We start from the raw sequence: 27,942 nt of genomic DNA on the forward strand, positions 1-27,942 counted from the left end.
CAAACACCTCTGATCTTTGAGAAAAGGCCAATTAGAATTGGCAAGTGGAATTTGCATGCCACTCCCCCGGACATAATTATAATTTAATAATAATAATTAATTATAATAATATAATTGTATTTATTTATCACATGTTATACATTTGCACATATACAGGGAAATTCTTTTTTTTTTCACATATCCCAGCTAAGCTGGGGTCAGAGTGCAGGGTCAGCCATGATACAGTGCCCCTGGAGCAGATAGGGTCAAGGGCCTTGCTCAAGGACCCAACAGTGGCATCTTGGCAGTGCTGGGGCTTGAACCCCCAACTTTCTGATCAGTAACCCAGAGCCTTAACCACTGAGCCACCACTGCCCTGTGGTATATAACATAGGGGTATAAAAGGAGCTGGCTCGCAACCACTCATTCAGATTTTTTCTTTGGAGCCGAGCGGTTGTGTGTCAGCGAGCCGAATTCCACTGCCGGTCCATTCACCTCGAAGAAGCATACGCTGTTGGATATACGCCGCATTCCAGCGGCTTTCTGTCGTTCAGCACGATTAGTGCAGAGTACACCCCTGGGCGCTTCGACGGCACTAAAAAGAGTATATATTTCTGCAAAGAGTATATTTCTCTATTAGAGAAACACATTGACGTGAACGTCTTTTTAAAGATGCGTCTTTTTAAAGATGCCTTACTGTCTTTGTGTGATTCCTGGATACGGTCGTTATCTCTCCGCCTTTGATGGCCACGGGCGCTGCCTCACGTGTCTGGGCCGCGATCACACTGAGGCAGCATTCGTGGCTTTCCTTCCTCCGGCGGAAAGCCACTCCAGCCGCTCCCCACGCTGGGCCTTCTACCTACGGGTACGAGGCTGGCCCGGCCGGTGCTGGAGGCGATCTGGGGTTTCCAATGGCTGCGGTCTCGCCGGGTAAATCCCCGCCGACCTCCCATTCCCCAGCACGTTCATTTGCCCCCGTCGAGCTCCGAGATGAGACCGCCTCGCGGCCAGCTAAACGTCTCTTTCGGGGCTTGTGAGCAGGATGAGTCCTTGATCGCTGCATCTGACAGTACGCTGGCGATGTCAGACACCGAGGACTCGACTGGGCTGCCACCTTCGGGTCTGCCCGCCCAGTCTGAGTCTGAGTTCTTCCTGGAAGTGCACGACGAGCTGACGAAGTCATGGAGGACACCTTTTTCTGCCCGAACCTGACTTCCCAGTTCGTCCGCTCTCACTACCCTCGATGGCGGGGCAGCCCATGGGTATGCGGAGATCCCTCAGGTGGATAAGATGGTTGCGGTGCATCTGTGCCTGCAAAACGCAGCCACCTGGTGGGATCGCCCAGTGCTCCCCTCCAGGGCCTGTAGGACTACGTCGTCTCTGGTGACCAAAGCCTACAGTGCCGCTGGACAGGCCGCCTCCGCCCTGCATGCCATGGCCCTCCTGCAAGTCCACCAGGCCAAGGCACTGAAAGAACTGCACGTGGGTAGTCCTGATCCCGATGTGATGCAGAAGCTGCGCTCGGCGACCGACCTCACCCTCCGTATGACAAAGGTCACGGCGCGAGCACTCGGGCAGAGTCCTCCTTGGTGGCCCAGGAGCACCACCTATGGCTGAAACTGATCGAGATGAGGGACGCCGACAAGGTTCGCTTTCTCAACGCGCCCATCTTCCAGATCGGCCTATTCTGCGACACCGTTGAGGACTTTGCCCAGCAGTTCTCGCCAGTGAAGAAGCAGACGGAAGCAATACAGCATATCTTGCCCTGATGCAGCTCAAGAACCCGTACCCCGGTCACTGTGTTTGTAGAGCTCCTCCCCTTCCAGGCAGGACCTACCACCGCGCCTCTTCCATGTGCAGCTGGTGAGCCCACGTGACGTGCTTGCCACATGTTACCTCCCCTTTGGGCAGGATGTGGCCTCCGCGGGGTCTTTTCCCCCTGAAAGAATAGGAAAAAAAAGAACGCCTTCCCCGGTGCGTGTAATAGCGTTAAAAAAATACTCTGTGGATAGAAAATATAGAGAGAAAAGGCCGTGGCTTGCGCGGCCTGCTCCCATGCTAGTTACGTCACTTCCCCCCCTCTGGGATGTGGGGAACTACATGACGTCTTGTGGGGCGTTGGGGGAGGTTACGTGCAGACTGATGCACCTGCTATTACGCACGCAGCAGCTTGCTTGCACCTGCATCGGCAGTTCACGTAACATAGTCCAGCTGTTGTGGCCTTTTTCTATAAGGACCCCTAGTGTCACTACATCGACACAACGTCGAGTGAGTGACAGAAGGGAAATGTCTCGGTTACTCTTGTAACCTCCGTTCCCTGATGGAGGGAATGTGACGTTGTGTCCCTCTTGCCACAACGCTGTACTATCCGCTGAAATGGCTGGGACCTTGTCTCGGCTCCTCAGCACAAAACCTGAATGAGTGGTTGCGAGCCAGCAATTTTTATACCCATATGTCCGGGGGAGTGGCATGCAAATTCCACTCGCCAATTCTCATTGGCCTTTTCTCAAAGATCAGAGGTGTTTGGGGCTCTGAAGAGCGACCCCTAGTGTCACTACATCGACACAATATCTCGTTTCCTCCATCAGGGAATGAAGGTTACAACAGTAACAGAGACGTTTTCAATTATCTGTTGTCCAATGTCTGTGTTTCTTTGTGCACTCTAACCTTTTCTTTTTGTTGTTCTGTTTCAAAAGTGGCTTTTTCTTTGCAATTCTTCCCATAAGGCCTGCACCCCTGAGTCTTTTCTTTACTGTTGTACATGAAACTGGTGTTGAGCGGGTATAATTCAATGAAGCTGTCAGCTGAGGACATGGACAACTCGTCTATTTCTCAAACTAGAGACTCTGATGTACTTATCCTCTTGTTTAGTTGTACATCTGGGCCTTCCACATCTCTTTCTGTCCTTGTTAGAGCCAGTTGTCCTTTGTCTTTGATGACTGTAGTGTACACCTTTGTATGAAATCTTCAGTTTTTTGGCCATTTAAAGCATTGTATAGCCTTCATTCCTCAAAACAATGATTGACTGACGAGTTTCTAGAGAACGTTTCTTTTTTGCCATTTTTGACCTAATATTGACCTTAAGACATGCCAGTCTATTGCATAATGTGGCAACTCAAAAACAAACACAAAGACAATGTTAAGCTTAATTTAACGAACCAAATGGCTTTCAACTGTGTTTGATATAATGGCAAGTGATTTTCTAGTACCAAATTAGCAATTTAGCATGATTACTCAAGGATAAGGTGTTGGAGTGATTGCTACTGGAAATAGGGCCTCTCTAGATTTGATCAAAAATGACATTTTTCAAATAGTGAGGGTGCTGTTTTTTTACATCAGTAATGTTTTGACTATACTTTGTGATCAGTTGAATGCCACTTTGGTGAATTAAAGTACCAATTTCCTTCTGAAACAGCAAAATCTGTACATTATTCCAAACTTTTGGCCGCCAGTGTATATTCATATTTTATAATGTATAATTTTATTTTAACATGGTTGGCAGTGATTGGATGATGCTGGCCATTACTTTGAATGATAATTAATTATGCTAAGTAATGAATAATCTGGAAACTTAATAAACAATTTCATTAAAAAAATCTGACTTTCTATAGCTTGGTAAAATTTCACAACTTATATATATATATATATATATAATCTATATGCATGTTTCTTAGGGGCTACTAGTTACAGATTAAAAAAGGGAATGGGAAATGCAAACATCAGTCATCTCAGGAGGTTAAAAGTACATTTCTTGTGCAAATTATGCAGTATGTTATAGCTTTAGCACTTGATTGTCACTCACACTTTGTACAGACGATCTTGGGTCGGTCCCATTTGCCATTGGCATGACACTTGCTGGTGGGGATGTGGCGCTGGAGGAAACCATCAGCGCACTGGTAACGTACCACAGAGTGTATGTCGTAGTGTGAACGCTTCCGACCAATTAGGAAAGCATTGTCCACGTTCGGTGGAGGTCCACACAGTACTGCAAAGAAAATAATGTCATATCACACAAACATGAATTCTCACAGTGAAAATAAGTCAACAAAAAAATCTATATTGACCCATATTTTTGGCCCTATTTCTTAATATACTGTACGTTCCTGGTCTTATTGTAAGATTCCCTTTAGTGCACGATATTCCAAAGGGAAAAAAACATTTGTTGTAATCTTTCAGCAAAATTCAGTAACATGTTCTGCTTCTGAAATAACTTTCCTTTTTGGCTGACGTCACCAACCCCTCTTATTTTTCCACCCCTCCCCTCCAACCACCTGTAACCTATTTTCAAGTACTGTTATATTTGGAATTACACTACATCATGAAAGTAAAATGGGTGGCTAATGTCCATTCATGTTGAATGAAGATTTATATTTAGACGTCTTCGCAATTGAGTAGAAAAGAGAAACATTGTAGGACACTGACTCAGTCAGAGTCAACTCTGACATGTCATCGCCCTGTGACAGAACAGCACAGGTCTGCAGCAGTGTCTCACAGTGACATTTATCTAATTAACTAAGCTCATAGAGCTTGTTTTATTGCAATTCCCTTTTCTTTCTTTAGGTGGCACCCCGAAACTCTGCATTTCTCTCAACTGAGGATGCAACCTTACCTGTGGTGAGTCAAGTCTGTTATTTTGTTGTGGTGGGCCAGTAAACACTGCAGGGAACCAATCAATGGCTTAGACACAAACAATTAGAGCCTGTGGCACACAGCTCCCTGTATTCAGGTGCTTTGAACAGCAAACCTACAATCCAAGGCTGCACGGAACATTACATCTCAGTTTGTTCATTTGGAGTGAAACATCATAAAGCTGACCTGTGATCCGATAGTTTAATGTCTTCACTCAAACACAGACTTTATGGCCTTGATGCTTTAGCTTTTCCCTTTCACTTAAGATTTTCTGTATCAAGCCTGCCAGAGAAAGTCATGCTGTTAACCTTCTTGCAGGATTTCACACCACATTCAGAATCAAATAAATTCTGGTGAGGAACTGCAGGTTATCGGTCGCCCAGTACGGGCAGGAATTGCCACCTAATCAGTGACAGTATGAACTGGAATTGATCTGGGAAGACAGGTGCCAGTTGGAGCCTGATGAGTGTTGTTTTATGCTCACCCCTGCAGCTTTTGTGTTCCACAGAAAAAAAGTCATACAGGTTTGAAGCAACATAAGGGTGAGTAAATGATGAGATAATACACTGCCTACAATTTGAGCCAGATGAATCTGTGCATTGTCATCCTGGAATATACCTGTGCCGTCAGGGTAGAAAAACTCCACTGATGGGATAACCTGGTCATTCAGTACATTCAGGTAGTCAGCTGACTTGGCTTGTACATGCTTCTTACCCTGATGCATCCATTGCTTTGGAATAGGGTAAATCTGGAGTCATCGGACCACATGACCATTTCCCATTGCTCCACAGTCCAATCTTTATGCTCCATAGCAAATTGAAGTAGCTTTTTCCGATTACCCTCACTAACAAGTGGCTTTCTTTTGGCCACACAACTGTTTAGTCCCAATCCTGTAAATTCTCATCACATTGTGCATGTGGAAATGTTACTTACTTTCACTATTAAACATAGCCATGAGTTCTACTGTCGATTTTTTACGATGTGACTTCAAGCGTTTTAATGATCTCTGATCACGATCATTCAAGATTTTTTTCCAACCACATTTCTTCCACGAAGCTGACGGTTCACCACTATCCTTCCAGGTTTTAATAATGCGTTGGACAGTTCTTAACCCAATTCCAGTTATTTCAGCAATCTCCTTAGTTGTTTTCTTTGCTTGATGCAGGCCAATAATTTGCCCCTTCGGAAACACAGTAACATCTTTTCAACTATACATTTTCCGACATGCAGGGGCGGACTGGGACTGGGACCATTCTGGCCCAGAGCGGCCCACCAAACCCGGCCCACAACACACCACACCATACCATAACATACCGGCTCATTGATTTAATTTTTCTGGCTCAATTTAAAATGTTTGTGTTGAAAAAAGAAGACATTTCTATTGACTGCTAGTCATGACAACGGGCCCCACCAGTGCAAAAAATGTTCCTAACTTTAAAACATATAAAACCACTGTAAATGTGAGGAGTGAATTTTTTAGAGAAAGCACTAAAAAGAAGTACTTTATAGATCAGACAAATAACATGTCAGAAAACTTTTTCCCCAACATACAGATGTTAGGTTAAAATGTACATGAAAGTACAAGGGAAAGTGTGTATTTTAGGTGCTGTGACAACTCAGCATTTCTTCAAAGGTTTTAAAGATCTTAATCACCTTTCAACTTTTTTCTAAAAGTGCAAATAAACTACTGTTTTATTTAATATGAGGTTGTGAAAACAACAAGTATAATAATAATATTATATATTAGCTACACAAGATCATAAAATGTTGTTTAAAATAGCTAGATGAAGAAAGTGTCACACAGCAGGACACCAATGACAATGCTTAAAATTTCATGTCAATTACTCACATAACTATGTTTAAATCAATGAAAACAAATTTGGCCAGAATAAATACATATACAGTATATATATACATATATATATATATATATATATATATATATATATATATATATATATATATATATATATAAATATTTAAAAATAAATAAAAATAAACATACCTCTTAAAGTGTAGATCTTTGTAGATATTTTGCAGATTAATTGCTCATATTTTAACTCTATGTGAGTTTGTGACGCCTTTATATCTGCAGTGTTTTAATTCCTTCCCCAGATTATTCTTGAGAAAAAGTGAAAAGCCCTATGCTTTGTCAAGCGCTGTTTCTGCTATCCTTTAAACAAAGTAAGCCTCAAAGATTCAAATAGCTACAAAGTAATATTTTTCATGACTTATTTTCTGCATGTTTATCAGGCGTGAGCATTATTCAGCAAACCGTGCTTCAGCTCCCAGAAATGATTTGCGGTATGAATAAATTATGCAAATGTCTATGTATTGCTCATAGCTTTACTGTTTGCCGATTTTATTTACGCTGCTGTTATTGTATTTGTTTTAACTTGCATTTATTTGTCATTTAGTGATTATTCAGAGCTCATCTTAATATGTTGTTTTTGGTTGTCACCATTATTGTGATTTGTATGTCAAATAATGAGGTCCACATGAGTTGACGTGCTCATCTGGATATGCACTCCGCTGTGTAAGCAATTTCAAAAGAAAAGCCATTGCATTGACTTGTCTTACAGAGTTTATTACATTTCTGCTTGTTATGAGGTACGCACAGGCATGTTGGATTCCAGGGTGGCCATCTATATCGCCTGTAAGATGGACAGGTACTTGCGCAGCAGCAGTCCGGCCCAAATTACGCAGCGGCCAACCGGGAAAATGCCCGGTGCTCCCGATGGCCAGTCCGCCCCTGCTGACATGGTTGTTTAAGAAATGAGAAGTTAAACACTGCATCAGTTAGGGTTAAAAGAATTGTTGCCAGCTGAAACATATTAATTACTGCAGTAATGATCCAACCATAGGCTCTTAAGTATCTGCATATTTAAATCCAAACGGTGACTTTTTTTTGGCAGTGTATTTTGAATTTTATTTTTTGGGTGAACTATCTCTTTAAACCATCAAAATGAAGAGGATCAAAATCACAGTGTGTCTTCTTCACATGTTTGTGACAGAAGCAGTCATACTGAGAGGGACTGTCTTTTCTCATATATGTTTTTGCGAGTGACAATCACCTGTGCTGTTTGATGTAAAATAAATGAAACAAATATGCAAGGAAAGAAATTAATCTAAGCAAATATGCAAGGAAAACTAAATCAAGAAAACAAATATGCAAGGAAAACAAAATGAACAAAAATATTCAAAGAAAACAAAATAAACAAACAAATATATAAGGAAAACAAAATAAACTAAACAAATATGCAAGGAAAACAAAATGAACAAAATAAATATGCAAGAAATAAATATGCAAGGAAAACAAATTAAATGAAACATGCAAGGAAAACAAAATACACAAAACAAATATGCAAGGAAAACAAAATGAACAAAACAAATATGCAAGGAAAACAAAATAAACTAAACAAATATGCAAGGAAAACAAAATAAACAAACATATATGCGATTGTAGTGGGGAAGTCAGTTATCTTCCCTAATAATTGTATTGGGGTCGTAAGCTAATTAGCTGTCACCCTTATGATATAAATGCGGAAGGATCCGTCTCTCGGACGTGCGTCATTATCAACATCACGATTACGTCACCAGCGTAGTATTGCTGCTTCTTCCGGCATCAGATGTGGGCATTGAGAAAGGTATGAGCCAGGTATGAGCTCATACCTCATGAGGTATGAGGTTGTTTCTAGATTGTATTTGTATTTTAATGTAGTAACTGAATGCCCGCTGGTCGCTTGCTTTCTGCATGATCTGCATGATAGTAAGTGTCGATTGCTTGACTGCCATTCCCAGTAGTATGGTTTGACACAGCCGCTGGATTTCACTTGCGGGTCTCGCATTGCTTTTGTGGCTACCGCTGTTGTGTGCATGCCCCTGAGTACGTCTGCATCGTGTCATGGTGTGAGGGGTCGCCACAAGATTCAGGATTTGTGGAGCCCTGTAGTGTATCAGGTAGTTAGGGCGCCAAAGGAGGGAGGCGTTGTTTACACTATTGCACCAGTTGGAAAAGGTACGGTGTGTTCACCCGCATCCGGAGAGAATCGTTGCTTGTTGGCCAGCCTAATGGTCCAGTTAGTGGACCAAGGGTTTCTCTGCTAGATGATCCGTCTCTCAAGAAAACAGATTCCTTCTGGTGAACTGATACTTTATTTCCCTGGGTGAAATTCCCAGGGTGGCGTAGTCCTTGGGGTAATTGTGTGTAGTACTATAATCACACTTTCCTTCTAATGTCCTAAGGCCACTTGCTACACAAGGAAAACAAATTAAATGAAAGGAAGACAAATTGAACAAAACAAATATGCAAGGAAAACAAAAAAAGAAACAACTATGCAAGGAAAACAAAATAAACATAACAAATATGCAAGGACAACAAAATAAACAAAACAAATATGCATGGAAAACAAAATAAAACAAATATGCAAGGAAAACAAAATTAAACAAATATACATGGAAAACAAAACAACTAAACAACTATGCAAGAAAAACAAAATAAACTAAACAAATATGTAAGAAAAACATTAACATGGAAGAAAAACAAAAGAAACTAAACAAATATGCATGAAAAGTAAAATAAACTAAACAAATATGCAAGGAACACTAAATAAACTTAACAAATATGCACAGAAAACTAAAACTAAAAAACTAAGTATGAAAAACAAAATAAACTAAACAAATATGCAAGGAAATTAAACAAACTAAACAAATATGCATTTAAATCAAAATAAACAAAATGAATATACTAGGAAAAAAATTAAACTAAACAAATATGCATTTAAATCAAAATAAACAAAATGAATATGCAAGGAAAACAAAATAAACTAAACAAATATGCATTTAAATAAAAATAAACAAAATGAATAAGCAAGGAAAACATTAAACAAAACAAATATGCATGAAAAACAAAATAAACAAAATAAATATATTCATCATTAACATTATATGGTAATATTAATTAAAATAATGCAAAATAGAGTTTCATGGCCTGTAAGAAGTAAATATGGCCTAAATTTTCCTTAATTCACCAGCCATTGCCAGCTGTTGCAAAAAGTTAATTTTGGACCCTGGAGAGAGCACTGACCTTCTATTCCGAGGACAGCAGACAAATGTCACACTTAGAAGACTGGCTCTTGCAGTGAAATGATTGAGGAGGATTGCACAAGCCAAACTCAGACTCAGCAATAATAAATCATAAATAAATAATAGACTATAAATCAATACTCACTGTTGGACACATTCACATTGTTCACTTAGATACCATACAGTGCCCCCAAAATATATGTGGACACTTAAGCCACACTTAAAAAAATGCATCAGTGTCATTGTATTAGATAAGGGTACCTCAATCCATTCCTGTCGGATTAGTGAGACAAATAAAATGTGAAGTGTTGGGGTGGATTCACTATCATTTAACAACCAGATTTCTTTTTTCAATATTTTCACTAAGATGATTTTGAATGCACTGTACAGAGACTAACAAATCTAGTTTTATTTTCTTAAATCTATGTTGTTAATATAACTTAATACCACATGCAATTGGCAACTTAGGGCTTTGAAGTGACTGTTAATGATTTCCCTCTTGGGTTCAGCTGAAAAGTGAAGTATATAGCATTTGCAGAGGCCAAGAGAAAGTAGTTTATGACAAAGTTGTCATATTGAACGAACAGAGCAGAATGCCCCAGGATGTCTCGCCACATTCATTCAACTATCAAAGCCGGTCAAAAGCTGGCAGCCAAAAGTCAAGGTGATTCAATAACACAGACATGGGATTCTGAGTCAGCATTCAACATCACCCTGGGGCTAGAGCTGAACACCTTACATTTAGGTATCTTTACCTCCAGCAAAATCTGTAGCTCAGCATAGGAATGAATAGTGACTGAGGGCTACATTTGGATTAACATCTCCTTTTGTGTTCCGCAAAAGAAAGAAAGTCATATGGGTTTGGGTGAACTACCCCTTTAAGGAATTATATTATTGTATTGGGGCTTTACTGAAGGCATTGGACAATCAATAGAGGTGACAGTCTGAATGATAGAATGACTGGGGGAGGGTTGATGGACAAAAGGGGACAGCGAGGCAGGTGGTGGGGGTGGTCGAAAATCTTTCCCAGGTGGTCTTGCAAATGACAGCTGGCTGAGCTGTGTATGTGCACCAGCCATCTGGCTATCTGTTCAAAACTGAACAGCTAATCACCCTTTTCTGTTCCTGTATTTTGTAGCCATTGCCCAAAGTTAAGCCCTATTCACACGGTTAAAATAACAATACTTTCCTGTGCTTTTTTGTCATTTTTGGAACGACAGCCTAAGTGCCCTTTCATTTTCCTTGTATGGAAATGAGCGTTCTGCAAAATATCTTTGTTAGTCTGCCAGAAATGAAAGAAAGTATTTTTTTTATTATAATTTAATGCCAAGCAATGTTAATTTTCACACTGTTTTTTATTTTAGTCATTATTTTTGATGTTTGATGAAAAGTTTCTTTAAATTCAGTCAATTTATCATCATGTCATATTTATACAGTTTTGTTAATTTTACTCTGATTAAAACGGCATATAAAATAATAATAATTGACGATAATGTGCTAAATGAAACTGTAAAAGACCTCATTTTAACCAAATATTAAGATATTTGGAAAAATGCAGAAACTACTTAATTATTTAAACTTGTTGAACAACATGAGAAAACTCATGAAAACCTGAGCTCCTGAAATAATAGAATATAATGAATATCATGAAAACCTGAGCTCCTAAAATAATAGAATATAATGAATATACTGAAGTATTATTTTCTTTGCTGTGAATTACTCACATTTAAAGTTTAGGATATTGTGTTACTTCTAGCATATTTTAAGGAAACGGCATATTTACAGCGCAAGTTATGCATTTTGACTGGCATTCTGACTGGCGCTTAACTAAAAGTTAACCTGTTTTACTTCATTGTCTGTGCAAATATAAGTTGTCTGGCACCAACAATCATGCCACGGTCGAAATCAATGAAATCAAATTTTTTCCCCATTCTGATGGTTGATGTGAACATTAACTGAAGTTTCTGACCTCTATCTGCGTGATTTTATGCATTGCACTGCTGCCACAAGATTGGCTGATTAGATAATCGCATGAATAAGTAGTTGTACAGGTTTTTCTAATCAAGTGCTCAGTGAGTGTATTTAGGATGCATTTGAATGATTAAAGTGATTAAAAACGTAAATTAAAATATTTTCATTATGGTCATGATGCGTCTTTTTCATCTCGTCTTTGTTATCGTTGACTAAATCAAAAAACCCTTCGTCAACAAACATTTTCGTCAGTAATTTCGTTGATGTGATTAACATTGATGCAAAGTTTTTATAAATGTAACTGTCTCTAAAGGTGAGGTCAATGCTGCACTTTGAACTCTTGAATAGTGAAAAACAAAACAAAAAACAAACAAACTCACAGCTAAAATGATACCCTTGTCCATTGTGAATATTCAGTGTCGCTGTACGAAGCACTGCCCATACAGAGGTCACTGCCAAACCATGCAACTTCTTATTGGTTAACGCGGCGAATTTGCCTGTCTAAGTTCACCAAAATCCGTGAGGGGAAATTCTTTGCCACCGGAAGTCCGCAGACGAGATTTGAGACTGTATTTAACCTGAGAAATTTCACCGTGCAAAGGTAAATGTGAATGCGCCTTAAGACAATTTTAAAATTTTAGTAAGTTTTAAATTATGAAAGGGATGACAGGATTTCAATGGGAAGTCTGAATCATGTTTTATTGGCTCTCAAGAGTAGGTCTGTCTTGGACTGGGCCTCCTGAGAGGTCTGCTCTGATGGACCTGTTCTCCGGTTGGCCCTTGTGAACCCAAATTGCCTCTTTAAATCTGCTACGGCAAACTGACCTGACAAATTCCATAGCCTCAGTCTGCTTCATATGCAAATGGCCAGACAAAACATGTCTAACGAGTCCATGGAGGTGTGAGTGGAACAGATTGTGTCACAGCAAGACAGGTGAGAGTGGCTAAAGAGAAATAGAGGCTCCGTCAAGTCATGCAGCCCTCCCGAGAACCCACCATCAATAAACCTCACCATTGCCGAGGATGATTCTCATCAGAATGAAATGAGTGACAATTATTGCTGAGGTCATTATCCGGTTTGAGATAAAAGACTGAAAGTAAAGTGTTGAAAATAGAGTCATACAAACTGACATGACAAGTTCAGAGTGACATAGAAAGAAAATGAAGGATGGAATTTGGAATATGGGTCTTGGTTACAAGGATAGAAGAACATGAGGATGTTTGAATGAAGTTAACAAAAGGAGGTCAGCATTGGAGGAAACAGTACAGTACAGCGGTACAAAGCGAGGCGGTACAGTATCTGTCCTCTTTTCCAATGCCTCCTCTCTCTTTCTCTCTCTCTCACCTGTGCCTTTCTTGCAGATGTAGGGCAGGTTGTAGTTGCAGGGCACATCGTTCCATTTGCTGTTCTCATGGGCGATCATCACCACGCAGTCCTCTCCGCCCGCAAAGAAATTATCCGGCTGGTTCTCCCTCCAGTTCTCATATTGCTGGAGGAGGAAACAGGGATATTTCAGGGCTAAATCCAATCCCATGGCTTTACAGGGTAATTGCTGTAGCGTCTTACTATACATATCCAATGCATTACGAGTGGGTTTCCAGATACACCTAATGGCTCGGATATATTCTACTCATTGTATAAACTTGTTTGACTCTTAAATGGTTTGAAAAAGAGAGACTTGTCAAACCATTTGCATAATCCATCTGAGCATATTTGCTGCATTACCACACTGTGTTTAGCCATAAGTGATTCATGTTCTGCTGCATGTACTGAAATGTACAAGGACAGATGATATTATAGAACTAATAGATATAATAGAAGGAAAAACGCTAAACTGTTTTTGCATTAGTTAATTCATTTATGTTTACAACACTACCTGATGGAATAAAGCACATGTTAGGGGCCATTCACACCGAAAGCATTTTTGAGTCCATGCATGTTCTTGACCGCTGTTTTTTCAGCATCTCTCGCAGGAGCTCCACACTTTTCAGACATTGCGTCAAGTTAAAAAGAACTTTAAATTTTAAAAGCGTGTCTCGAGATGCCTGCATTCTGTTATATTCGTTGCACTGCATTTATCCTTTTTTAACACAAGAATGCGATCATCTGATCAGCACCTAAGAGTATTAGTTCAGCTTTTTAATTGTCTTGCTTAAGTATAGCAGTCTCACCAGATCCATGTTGTCAGTCCACTGGAAGTCATCTTCCACCATCCTGTCATTTAGACCAATCCACGTGTTCTCATGACTCATACCTGTTGAAGAACAATAATTAAAATAATTATAAAAATATTAATAACTACAGTCTTGACAAACACAAAATAGGTATCGTTTGAAAGCTTAGAAGCTCTATTTTACAGTGCATGTAGGCATTATGGCCAAAAATGAACAAGTGCTTTGAAATTTGCAGACAAATCAGAAGTGTTCCGTTTTGATAATGTAGTAATAATTTTGCACTGTACAAATTATTGTTATTGGTAAAAACATCAAACTGATCAAATAGCCATGTGTCATATGTCGTTGGAAAGCTCTTAAAGAGTATAATACAGGCACAATTTGTTTTACTCACAGACAAAAATATAGTGAGAAATAGCTATGTAAGTATATGTCTTTGACATACGTTACATGTAAACAGGTGTTGCTTATAAGTCACGTTTTTGCATATAACTTCAAGAAAAATAAAAAGAACATAAAATATCACATACCATTACTTAGAGGAGGTGATTATCTTTAAAACAAGCCCAAACAAAATGTAATCGGATGTATAGATCATTAGATAATATACATGAAGCAAAATGTGCACACAGCACATAAAGTGCTATCTGGTTAAAATACATTTGCTTTTCTGGATCAGATGACTTCATCGGAAATGATATAGTATGTTGTCCAGAGTCATGGAACGCTAAACCAATCGTATTAGGATTCAGATTGCTGCAACCAGAGGTGGAAGTCATCCAAATATGGGCAGATAGGAATGTTCAGTCTAATTACATATGGCCACTAGGAGATGGCGCCAAGTACATGACACAGACTTAATGATGACTCAAATGACACAGAATGGAACTGAATGAGATCTCGTTACTCATGCATGGGTGCTTTGGAGAGAGATCATACCATTAGTCTTTGATGTATTTGCATGTGTGATTAGTTCTTTTGTACAATTACATTTTGTTTGTTTATCTGGCGTAAAACCTGTGGCAAGTCAAATATGCGGATCACGGATGGTCCGCTGTGGCAGCCGAAAGAAGAAGAAGAATTATGTTTTATTTGTCTGGAAAGTAGAGGTGTGCAGCGAAGCCATTATCTGTATTTGTATCTGTTCATATGCCCATTTTTAAATGTTACTCTTACAACCCATTCTTGTCCCTGCTGTCCTTGCTAATTTTAGACCCATTTCAAACCTGCCGTTTTTATCTAAAATTTTGGAAAAGGTGGTTCTTACTCAATTACAAACATTTTTGAAAACGAATTACATTTTCAATATTTTTCAGTCAGGTTTTAAAACTTTGCATAGTACCGAGTCTGCTCTCTTAAAAGTCTATAATGATATTTTAATGACCACTGACTCCGGTAGCACTATGGCTTTGGTTCTCTTAGACCTCAGCTCTGCGTTCGATTTTGCGGATCATAATATTCTTATTTCTTGCATTTTGTTGGAATTAGGGGTACAGTTCTGAAATGGTTCCAGTCTTATCTGTCAAATAGAAGATTTTCTGTCGCTATTGGCAAACACTCATCCTCAGTGGCTCACCTATCTTGTGGCGTGCCCCAAGGTTCGATTCTTGTGCCTATCTTATTCTCGCTATATATGTTACCTATGGGCTCTATACTTAGCAAATTCAGTGTGTCATATCATTGCTATGCTGATGACACCCAAATCTACATACCCTTGAAGCGCGATGACAATTCTCTCTAACAAATTAAAGCATGTTTACATTAATTTAAATTATGGTTTACTCGTAACTTTCTAAACTTAAATGAAGACAAAACTAAAATTATTTTGTTTGGACCAAATTTGTTTTGGAACAATCTCAATTTGGGAAATCTTGCTCCCTACTTGTCTTCCTGCGTCAAGGATTTAGGCATCTATTTCAATTGCAAACTTAAGTTTGATAAGCAAATTAATGCTGTCGTCAGATTGAGCTTCTTTCATTTGTGGTGATTAGCGAAAACTAAACCCTTCCTTTGCAGGAAGAGCTTCGAGATTGTTATTCATGCTTTCATCTCCTCATGCCTCGACTACTGCAATTCTTTATACTTTGGTTTGCCCCATTCTTCCATTTCTCGTCTCCAAATGGTTCAAAACGCAGCTGCTCGACTTCTGACAGGCAGCCGTAAACGTGATCATATCACCCCCATTCTGTGCTCTCTGGATTGGTTGCCAGTCAGATATCGTATTGATTTTAAAAATGTATTATTTGTGTACAAATCCCTTAATAATTTAGCTCCACAATATCTCGCAGACTTACTATGCACACACAATCCTTCCAGTTCCCTCAGATCAGGTAATAGCTGCCTGCTATATGTCCCTAGATCCAGGCTGCAGTGCAGAGGGGACCGAGCGTTTGCTGTTGCAGGCCCTAAGCTTTGGAACAGTTTGCCTGTGTCAGTTAGAGCTGCTTCCACATTGTCGGTTTTTAAATCTCTGCTCAAAACTAATCTCTTTTCCCTTGCTTTTAATGTTTTGTAATTGTTAGGATATTTTTTATTTTATTTTTATTTTATTTTATTGTACAGCACTTTGGTCAACCAAGGTTGTTTTTAATGTGCTTAAAAATAAACTTGATTTGACTTGACATTTATAGTTTCTATTAATAAAATATGCCTTGTATATGCCTTTTCATAATAATAGCCTAATAATAATAATAATTATTATTATTATACAACTATTATTTAAAAAAAGATTCTTTTATAAAAAAAAAATTCTTATCATATGAAGCTGAATTTGTAGGCTATATTAACTGTGGAATATGTTGTTAACTGTGGTTCCCTATCTGTCACTCACTCGACGTTGTGTCGATGTAGTGACACTAGGGGTCACACTTGGGAGCCCGAAACACCTCTGGTCTTTGAAAAACAGCCAATGAAAATTGGTGAGTGGTATTTGCATACCACTCCCCTGAACATACGGGTATAAAAGGAGCTGGTATGCAACCACTCATTCAGATTTTCTCTTCTGAGCCGAACGGTTGATGCACACTGAGCTGAATTCCCACGGCTGTTCATTCACCTCTACTGGATCTCAGCGGCTTCTCTCCCCTCTGCACTGGTGCACGGCAGAGAATGCCCCTGGGCGCTTTGGCAGAAATAAAAGAGTATATTCTAAAAATGAGTATATTTCTCTAAAAGAGCGGCACACACGGAACGTCTTTTTAAAGACACATCTTTTTAAAGATGCCTTTCCGTTTGTGTGTTATTCCTGGTTGCGTTCGTTATCTCTCACCTTCTGACGGTCACGATCGCTGTCTTTCGTGTCTGGGCGCTGCCCACATGGATGGATGGGTCATGTACTCATTGCGAGACTCACAGCGGCTCCCCGCCCTGGTCCTTCTACCCATGGGTACGATTTGGGGACCCCAATGGGACCACCTCTGCTGGGTATCCCCCCCACGGTCCTCCCATTCCCCAGCACGCTCGTCTGCCCCGATCAGGTTTCCGGATGAGACTGCCGGCTCGTCTCACAGCGAGTTCGACCTTTTATTCGGAGCCCGCGAAGGTGATGAGCTCTCGAGCGCAGCATCGGAGAGCGGGCTCGTCCAGTGGGACGCGGAAGCCTCAGCTGGGCACCTCCCCTCGGGTGCGGTCGCCCAGTCACAGGCTGACGCGGAGATGACGGACATGCTTTCCCGGGCAGCCGCCAGCGTCGGGCTAGAGTGGAACCCTCCGCTCTCCCCTGAACCCTTGCGGCTCGATGATTGGTTCCTGGGCTCACGGTGCCGCTCACAGCCACGCCCCGCCCCAGTTCCTTTCTTTCCGGAAGTGCACGAGGAGTTGACAAGGTCATGGGAGGCACCTTTTACTGCCCGGTCTCGATCTTTCAGCTCCCCCGCCCTCACTACCCTCGATGGTGGGTCGGCCAAGGGCTATTCGGCGATCCCCCCAGTGGATAAGGTGCTCATGGTGCACCTATGTCCACAGAGTGCCGCCACCTGGCGCGGGCACCCAAAGCTCCCGTCCAAGGCCTGTAGGTTTACGTCATCCCTGATGGCCAAAGCCTACAGTGCCACTGGACAAGCCGCCTCCGCCCTGCATGCCATGGCTCTCCTGCAAATCCACCAAACCAAGGTGCTAAAGGAACTGCACGAGGTAGTTCCGCCCCGGGATTGATGCAGGAGCTGCGCTCGGTGACCGACCTCGCTCTCCGGGCGACGGAGGTCACGGCGCGGTCTCTCGGGCGGGCGATGTCCACCTTGGTGGTCCAGGAGCGCCACCTTTGGCTCAACCTGGTCGAGATGGGAGAGGCTGACAAGGCACGGTTCCTTGGCATGTTTGTAGAAACTCCTCCCCCGTAGGGTAGGACCTACCATGGGACTTCTCCACATGACATACTTCTGACAAGGATCGGCAGGACCATGTGACGTATTTCCACTCAAAATACCCCCCCCCTCTCTGGGTGGGATGTGGTCTCCGCGGTGTCTTCCCCTTGGGAGGGACACCCCCTCCAACATAGACCTGGTGGCCCCAGTCGGTTAACTCTTTTTTGGGGAGAGGAAAAAAAAGAGAGGATAAGAGGCCACGACTGGGCTAGCCTGTCTCTATCTTTTGGGCAGTCGACTTGTCCCCGAAGGGCCGTTCGACACTCATAACAGCGTTGGGAGAGGTTACGCGCTGGCCTGGTGCACTGGCTACGAGGCACACAGTGGTCTGCCCGTCACACAGCGCCAGTTCATGTAACACAGTTCAGCCAGTTGTGGCGTTTCGTATAGGGACCCCTAGTGTCACTACATCGACACATCGTCGAGTGAGTGACAGATAGGGAACGTCCTGGTTACTTGCGTAACCTCCATTCCCTGATGGAGGGAACGAGACGTTGTGTCCCTCCTGCCACAACACTGGACTACCCGCTGAAATGGCCGGGACCTTGTCTCGACTCCTCAGCACAAAACCTGAATGAGTGGTTGCATACCAGCTCCTTTTATATCCGTATGTTCGGGGGAGTGGCATGCAAATACCACTTGCCAATTTTCATTGGCCTTTTTTCAAAGACCAGAGGTGTTTCGGGCTCCTAAGAGTGACCCCTAGTGTCACTACATCGACACATCGTCGAGTGAGTGACAGATAGGGAACGTCCTGGTTACTTGCGTAACCTCCATTCCCTGATGGAGGGAACGAGACGTTGTGTCCCTCCTGCCACAACACTGGACTACCCGCTGAAATGGCCGGGACCTTGTCTCGACTCCTCAGCACAAAACCTGAATGAGTGGTTGCATACCAGCTCCTTTTATATCCGTATGTTCGGGGGAGTGGCATGCAAATACCACTTGCCAATTTTCATTGGCCTTTTTTCAAAGACCAGAGGTGTTTCGGGCTCCTAAGAGTGACCCTTAGTGTCACTACATCGACACAACGTCGCGTTCCCTCCATCAGAGAATGGAGGTTACGCAAGTAACCAGAACGTTTCTCTTGGTATTTCTGAAATTATTTTTTGCATGAAACAGAATTTTATTTATAACAGCATTATTCTGAAGACAGGAGGTGTCAAGCAAAATGTGAAATGTTAAGCACACATTTCTCAGTAAATAATAAATACAAATTCAAATATTAAAATAAATTAAAATATTATCAACATAGCCTACAAACAGGTGAAAGTCCCATAAATCTATCAAGAATCTTTTACGATCAGACACCATTATATATTTAAACAATAATAATAATAATAATAATAATAATAATACATTTATATAGCGCCTTATCAGAGGTAGCACAGTTTAAAGAAGAAAAAAAAAGAAAAAGAAGGAGCATGTTTCAGGTTCTTCGTTTTACATAAGGAGAAATATTCCTAATAGATGAATACTCTATGGAGCATTAAAAACTTTATGGAGTATTTAAAAAAAAAAATTTGGGAATAAAGTCTTAACCAGATAATTTCCTTAAAGGTGCAGTATGTAAGATTCAGAAACCCTTGTTATTAATGACACCTGTGGCCGTTAAGTGAACTGCAGCCAGCTACTTGTTGCTCATGCTCGCGCTCGTGCACACACTCCATAGGGACGAGCATCAGCCAAAACAATGACGTAACGTACAAAGAGACTGTACGTGATTCACTGGCATCATGCTGACAGATAAGGTAGCATAATTAAAATTACACACTTTTTTCACACACAAACTTTGTGACTAAACTAAAACTACTTATCAGCTAACATAGCATACTGATACACACATACAGCTACATACTACCGAACTATACCAGACAGTTTACTGTTGCACTGTTATGTTGCACTGTTGTATGTTTTGTATGTCATATGTTGTACTACGATCAAGAAACCAGCGTATTTGCTTAAATTTATCCTGTATACCTGACTTTTAGTATAAAGAGAAGACCGTTGAAATTATTTGGAATTTATGAAGCAAGGTAGCTTGCAATTCGTCAGCATTAGCAGGCAAGATCAAGTTAGCTAAAATTACACAGATCAATCCTTATGGCACTATATTTCACATGCTTCGCAGTTATGTAAGCTTACCTGTCCAATAAGAAGAACGGCAATTCAGGGTCGGTTTTGATCCCCAAAACCAAACGAATGTCCCTCCAGGAATCAAATGTCCAGCCGATGTTCACTCTAGTTTTCACTCGACCATGATCATGTTCCCGCTAAGCCAGACGGGATTCAGTAGATAAATGTTTTTTTTTTTTTTTTGGCTTACTCTGAGTTTGTGTAGGAGTCGGTGTTGTGCTGGGAGGCAGACGTTTGCTGGATTCCATCTCTAAGATAATGTTACCTAGTGTTGCAGTTTGCTGTCACTGTTGAATAGCGGAAGAGAAGCTATTACTGAGGCAAGGCTCTCGGGAATGCGCATACACGTCACATCCTTTACCGACCCGATCCCTTCGCATTAAAATCAATCTACAGGCTTTAATAGGCAACCTAGGATGTCCGGGAAGGGCTCATTTTTTAAGCTGCGTTACAAGCCATTCACGCATTGGCAAAAAATAGGTGAATATTACATGAAAATTGTGGATATAAATGTGGTCAACTTTTAAAGATGGAAAGACGAGCTCTGATGTTAAATCATCACTTCAGGTCAGGAATTTAACATCATGCTTAGGTTTAGGCTATAAATGAATACATGGGACTCACGTGTGAATCTTGTGATACATTAACATAGACATTTCAAGAAGTGGAAAGTGTATATGATGTCGTATCTTAATGTTTCACTTGATAAGCGCCAGATGCGCACAATTTACAGAGACTGCAAATGGAGTCGTGACCGCGCCCATCCGATCTGAAATCACAATGTGCGCATTTTCATTCATACGGTTTACATTTTAGAAATATTGTCTGCACAGATTCATAAATTCTTTTTAATTTTGTATATGTTTATCTAATATTTATAGCAGTCATACAAATATTTTTAATATTAATCGGATGAATCCGTTATTAGTTTTGAAGTCATTATTCATGCCTTTCCAAATAAGATATTCGGCTTCGGGCACATCCCTATTGGAAAGGCTTTTGGACACTTGGAGATGTTTTTGGACACTAGCATAAATTATTTTTTGTAATGCTATAAATTTTGATTGCTTAGTCGTATCAACACAAAATTTTACTCGGACACAGGTGACATGATTGGGAACACAACAAAAACTTTTCGGAGCTACCTTATTTACACCCAGAGATATATATTGTCAAATAAAATAATAATAATAATTTTAGTTTTTTTTTTGATTTTTCAGCAGTTTCTTAAGCTGAGAGTCACAGAATTTATCGAACTCTACATCATTAATTTTTTTTTTTTTTCTTTAAAATTATACCAAACAATTGACCCTCTTTGGTTTTTTGTAGTTATAAACCTTTAATTTTGAGCATTCAACTGATTAACCCTAACCTCTTCAGAGCTTAAAGGGTTAATTCAAATAGGTCATCCTTTGACTGTGGGACAACTATATTTACAACTATATATAACTATATTTTTCTATTTTATTTTATTAATATTTTACATTTAAAAAACAAACAGTATGTTTTTGTGCAATATTTCAAATAGTTTATTCTTTGACTGTGGGATAACCAGCATATATTTTGAATAGTATTTGTTTTTCTATTTTGTTTCATGTTATTTTATAAAAATTTTACATTTTAAAAACAAACAGTATTTTTTTTTTTTTTTTGTGCATTAAATCAAATAGGTCATCCTTTGACTGTGGGACAACCAACACATATTTGAAATATTCTATCTTTTTTTTCTATTTTATTTCTTTTTTTAATCCCCTCTATGAAATCTGATCACAGTCAATCAGTGAAGACACATTTAGACACATGTTGAAACATGGTCTTGGCTGACCACATGCGATTGGATCACCCAAGATGGACGTTAATACAGGGGCCACAGCATCATACTAGTTGGTAATCCCTCCTCTCTAGCATTCCTCATTCCCTGCGTTCTGTCTCCTTCACATTACATGGCCATTTGGGAGCCCAAGCAATGGTGTTATCACAGTCACACTTCAGCTCAGGGCAGAAGCCACCAGATCGTCTCCAAGAAGCATTCGTGGGGATTTTTGGTCTGGGTGTAAATGGAATTTCAATCATGATGTTACTGATTAACATCATTACAGGGCCCATTAGTCTTCATTATGACTCTGCCCTCTTTATTGAAGGGGTGGAGATGTCTATTTTCAAGGCGATTAAACACTTTTTGGTGAGCACAGTGGCTCTGTATGAAGACAAGGTAGACAGTAGCAGACAGCATGCAGTGAGAGGCCACACTGAGTATCATTACACCAGATTTTGGCCTGACTAAGAGCAGTAGACATAATGCAATCTGTACCGTAGGGGGAGGTCAGCTATCCTGCCACTTATTTGCACATCTTTTGTATACAAACAGTTTTAGTTAAAGCTAATTGTGTAAAACAGACAATGATAAGCCATCATTACTGACCATTTGCTGTTTTATATCCCTTTAAGAAATCAGGAAACAGCATTCACAATGCATTTAACTTTGGTAATGTGAAGTATTTTGGCATGAAATTTAATTGTCAGTGGGAAATAATGTAGTACATGATTTTTTTTTTATGGATTTATTGAATAAAGACTTGATTCTGATCTGGTTCTCTCTGCCTGCACAGCTTTGTTGTCATTTCAGAAGCCTTTTCAGAGGGACATATTTAGGGGCATTTACTAAGAAAGCAAACTGGGTAATTTTGATAACACTGATTATATGAATGTACAGACAGCATTGAAAAACTGATTACAATATACTTTTACGTGAAACAATGTACCAAAAACAATTAACTGATACTAAGCTATTATAAATAGGTTTTACATGTGACTTTGTGTGATGCTCTCTAGTAGGGGTGTGAATTTTTAGGCACCTCATGATTTTATCAGATTTAGATTCAGGGACTTACAATAAGATTACAAAAAGATTTTTCATGAGTCAACACATCTAATTTTTTAGCAACAGCGTAGTGGTGAAAATCTTTTGAGAGTACAAAGACAACAGCTGTTTGACTTGAGCAGATACTGACCGTTAATGAAGTCCTGCTCTTGTGTGGAATGGATGCTGGCCAGGTGACCGCTGTGCTCTCTGCAGTCCTTCTCGGCATCCTCCCAAATGTGTCTGCGGGTGAAGTACCTGTAGCAATGACCGTGGAATTTTCTCCAACTGTGCTCGCAACCCTCAGTGTCTGCCATTAGCGAGAAATAGAGAGGAGGAGAGGCACAAGTAAAGATGTGAGTTAAAGCATGTTTCTCAATCTGTTCCCTAGTTCAGTTTCTAGGGCTGTCCCATTTTCAAAATCATTCCAGTTCACCAAAATGGTTGCTCCTTAAAAATTCCCAGAATGCACTTTAAAAACAGGGAGCATCAGCTGCTCACTATATTCACTTGTCGTTATTAGCTTCATCATGTCTTATTAAGTCTCTCAAGTTGTTGAAGGATGAACGCAAGCATAAATATATAAAGACAGATTTAGTCTTTAGTGTCTTTAACAGCTACAATGAAGATGAACGATTGCATGTTTTACAGTGATGTTGCTGATAAATACCAGCTCAGTTTTAATGCACAAACTCACAATCAGATTGCAACTAATTAAGTCAACAGTGTCCCAATGTTTAGTGGATCAACACCCTTGCAAGTGCTCGAATTCATGTTCACAATGTACTAATTCACATAGGTAACAGCGAGTGAAATGAGAAGCAGCCATAAGCTTCTTCCCAATTTTAGTCCTTCTGCAGCATTACTTTGACTTATAAAAAGCACACACATTTTGAGTTTGCTATTCACAAGAAGCATCTGCTGACATGGACCATGCCTCACAAAAAAGACATTTCAGGAGACCTATGATCAAGAATAGTTGCTTTTTATAAAGCTGGAAAGAGTTACAAAGTTTTCTCAAAGAGCTTAGATAATCATTTGTCCACAGACAAATTGTCTATAAATGGAGATGATTTAGTACTGTGGCTACTCTCCCTAGAAGTGGCCGTCCAGCCAAGATGACACAAAGGGCACACCACAGAATGGTTAATAAGGTAAAAAAGAACCCTAGAGTGACAGCTAAAGACTTGAAGGAATCATTGGAACTGGTTAACATCTCTGTTCCATGGCAGGACACCACAAAGGTAGCCGCTGCTTTCCAATATAAAGATTGCTGTGCACCTGATGTTTGCCAAAGACCAACTTGACACAACACTAAAGGGAAAGTGCTTTGTGGACTGGTGAAATTAAGTTTGAATTGTTTGGGAAGAACACCCAGCACTACGTATGGCATAAAATGGGCACCGCATACCAACATGAAAACATCATCCCAACGGTGAAGTACAGTGGAGGGAGCATCATGATTTGGGGCTGCTTGCCATCATCGAGCCAAAAATAAATTCCCTAGTTTATCAAGATATCCTACAATATAATGTCAGGATGGCTGTGCGCCAGCTGAAGCTCAGTAGAAGCTGGGTGATGCAGCAGGACAATGACCCTAAATATTGAAGTAAATAAACTACAGAATGGCTTCAAAAAAGAAAATCCACCTTTTGGAATGGCCTAAGAATATGGCTGAGCTGAAGCAGTTCTGTAAGGAAGAATGGTCCAAAATTCCTTCTGAACATTGTGCAGGTCTAATCTGCAGCTACTGGAAACACTTGTTTGAGGTTATATGAGGATCAACCAGTTATTAAATTTCCACAGCACTGTGATTGTTAAATGGGATATGTTCAAGAAAGACATAAAAGATTAAAATTGTTTAGGTGTTGTTAGCTTAAGCACATTGTGTTTGTCTATACTTGTGACTTTGATGAAGATGAGATCACATTTTATGACCAATTAATTGACATAATGGCAGCCGAGGCATCTACTGAAACTTCTGTGAAGACAAGACCATACAAATGTGAGTTGAAAGTTTTATCATCACCCCACGTTGTGTGAATATAAACATTTGAGATATAAGTGTTTAACTGAGGCTGGATAACACGCAGCTCATCACTTGCATTTTAAATGTCACTTCCATCAGCTGAAAAACAGCGAATGATTTTGTGTAGTAAAAATGGTGGTGTTCAATTTGAGATGATACCCCTCCACATTTTATGCACTATAGATGATTAATTGCAAAACATATGGAGTAGGTACACAGTGTATAGCAGTGCGTCATTTGATATATACTGTACATTTAGATTTGTTGCACAGCAAATGGATGTTTAAGAAAGACCAATTCAGCTCTATTCTCAGACTCACTCAGACAAGACAATTATAGCACTCAACTTTATCCTTCCTAAAGTAACACGTCTATGCGTTTCATCTGCTCCTCTTAGTTGTGTCATTCTAATCCATTGCTGTTAGCATGAGCCTCTTAGCATTAGCAGAAAACTCTGCTTAATCTATTCAAATGACAACAATTTAGAAATGTCTTTCGCCGCAAAGTGTGACGGCTAATTAAGCCCTGTCACAATTCTGTCAGAACAGCCACTTTGTAACCATGGTACCACATCTAGGCGAATGAAGAACAGATAATCTTTGCTCTTTTATGCATGTGTGTGGGTTCATACATGTGTGTATGTTTAAGAGGGTGAAGGTTTTATCTGTCATCCCGGTTTGCCGTTCCAGACTGCCAAAGCACTGCAAAGCCTTTTTTACTTTCAGCAAATTTAAAGTGACGTTAGTAAATTGGCTGCTGTAAACTGGGCCGTATGGGGTTCTGTTTAGCATGCAGATAGGTGCAAAGCTGCCTGAATGGGGGCAGAGGATCAGAATGTATCGCAAGAAAGTATTTAAGATGCCACAAGGAGACCGTAGCCATCGATATGGGTCTACGTGTCTCAAATACTGTAATTGAATGTCATCTGTCGTCCATTTCACGTCCACTTATTCTTGATCATAATAAAAACTTCCCACCTGAAAAGACTAGTTACTGCAGCATGAGGCACACAATGGTAAAAATGGTTTGTCATATAAAACAACCTCTTTTGTTTAAAAGCATGGCACTTGCTTTTTGCAACCTCCACCGCCACATTTTTGCATTCCTTGAAGTTCACCAACACAAGAAGGTTCAGAGCAAAATGTTGAGGTCAGCACCATTTAACCTGAGTCAGAGAAAGCTGAACCTGAAAGAAATCCTACCCATAGCAAAAACATCACAATCCTCTCTCATATGTTTTAGCATTCAAGTTGCTTACTGTTCTCCAGGGAGAAACAGACTAGCTGCTTTTTCATTGCTGCTGAGGCTTGAACCACTGCTCAGCTTGACAGAGACAACAAACACATAATCCTGCCCCAAACTCAGTCAATTTAGCTGTTTTGGGATGTTCAAACAAACTATAAAATATTAATAAAATATTTAAGTATCTGTAAACACATCCTTTGCAAGATTTTGTTCTGAAATTATCTCATCATTTTCTAAAAAGCTGCTAAGGGCAGTAAATCCAATATTAATTGCATTTATTATTTCCAAATATTTTGTACCTCAACAGTTCTAAAACAACCATTAATGAACCAGAATCATTCAGAAGAATGGAGTTGGTAGCAGGATCCTTAAATTCCTCACAATTCCAATTCCTAGATAAAAGTAAATATTTTAACTTTGAAAATAATTACACATCAGCTTTAAATGAACATAGCACCAGCTAGTCTATAAATAATCTACACTTTTTTAATGAGGTGTTAAGTGTTCATAATTGACATTTGGAGAGCTGATGAAAAACGGGAACTTCCTTGCTGCTCGTCAAAGGTCTGTCAATCGCAAATATTAAAAGACAAAGCTGCAGTCTCTGTTTAGGATTACATGTTGAACAGTCCAAAAGATCAGAACAACACAGTGTACAAGCTTCCGCCTCCTTTCTACAGTCCATCCAAAATAGTTTGACAGCACTGTTGACGCATCATTTTAATACAGTGGGAGCGCATCCAAATTGGCTCGGCCCAACAGAGCCTGCTCTCTTATCTCTAGTCGAAGAAAGACTAGAGATACTAGAGGCATTACAAGTCACCGTTGGCACACCTTGGCACACTGCCCAGATTCCAAGCCAGTGAGCAAGGGAATGGGCTTCCGTCACTGGGTTTCCACCTGTGAGCCTTTGCCCCAAAGCCATGTGGTTGTTGCAATTCTCTGAAAAAAGAAGCACTTGACGGTGTTCAATGCAGATGATATTGCTCACTGCAGGCTTTACTTTCATATCCTGTGCTCATTAAACCAGTCCTACTGCTTATATTTGCAAAACAAGACCCAAAAGGATCCACAGAAGGGGGGCCAAGCGTCGCCAAGATCTGTGAGCGTCCTTGTTCATTTCTTTCTTCTACTTTTAAAAGCTTACTGGCTGTCACAGCTCTGCTCAGATATTTATATTTTATCTGGTGCTCCTCTCGAGCGTGGCATGCTGAATGGCTGGCACGTTTTTGTGATTAATACTGGGCAAAGTGAATAAGCAGCAGTTAAAACAAAAAGGGCAAGTGCTTCCAACTGAGTGATTGGGTCATTTATCCCCATCAAGATGTGATATTTTAGTGCTGCGGCTTACAGACCCCTCAAGATGAAACATTTTGATGCTCTCTTTTTGAAGATGGGCGGCACTTCGCAATTTAGGAGGGAGGCCATTGGGAAGATAGTTCTTTTTTTTTATTTTTATTTTTTTTTAAAGA

At 40.2% G+C, this 27,942-nt stretch overlaps 1 protein-coding gene across 1 annotated transcript in view; it reads right to left on the reverse strand.

Annotated features, from left to right (window-relative positions):
- The window catches only part of LOC127438409 (neurocan core protein-like), a 149,476-nt gene that overhangs the window by 6,537 nt on the left and 114,997 nt on the right, over window positions 1-27,942 (reverse strand). The window contains exons 10-13 of the mRNA XM_051693975.1: window positions 23,348-23,506; window positions 13,837-13,919; window positions 13,010-13,154; window positions 3,782-3,964 (exon numbers count right to left, since the gene is read on the reverse strand). Of these exons, the coding sequence (XP_051549935.1) occupies window positions 3,782-3,964; window positions 13,010-13,154; window positions 13,837-13,919; window positions 23,348-23,506 (570 nt within the window). The remainder of the gene's footprint in view (window positions 1-3,781; window positions 3,965-13,009; window positions 13,155-13,836; window positions 13,920-23,347; window positions 23,507-27,942) is intronic.

Source organism: Myxocyprinus asiaticus, chromosome 49 (assembly GCF_019703515.2).
Source record: "Myxocyprinus asiaticus isolate MX2 ecotype Aquarium Trade chromosome 49, UBuf_Myxa_2, whole genome shotgun sequence".
Lineage (NCBI taxonomy): Eukaryota > Metazoa > Chordata > Actinopteri > Cypriniformes > Catostomidae > Myxocyprinus > Myxocyprinus asiaticus.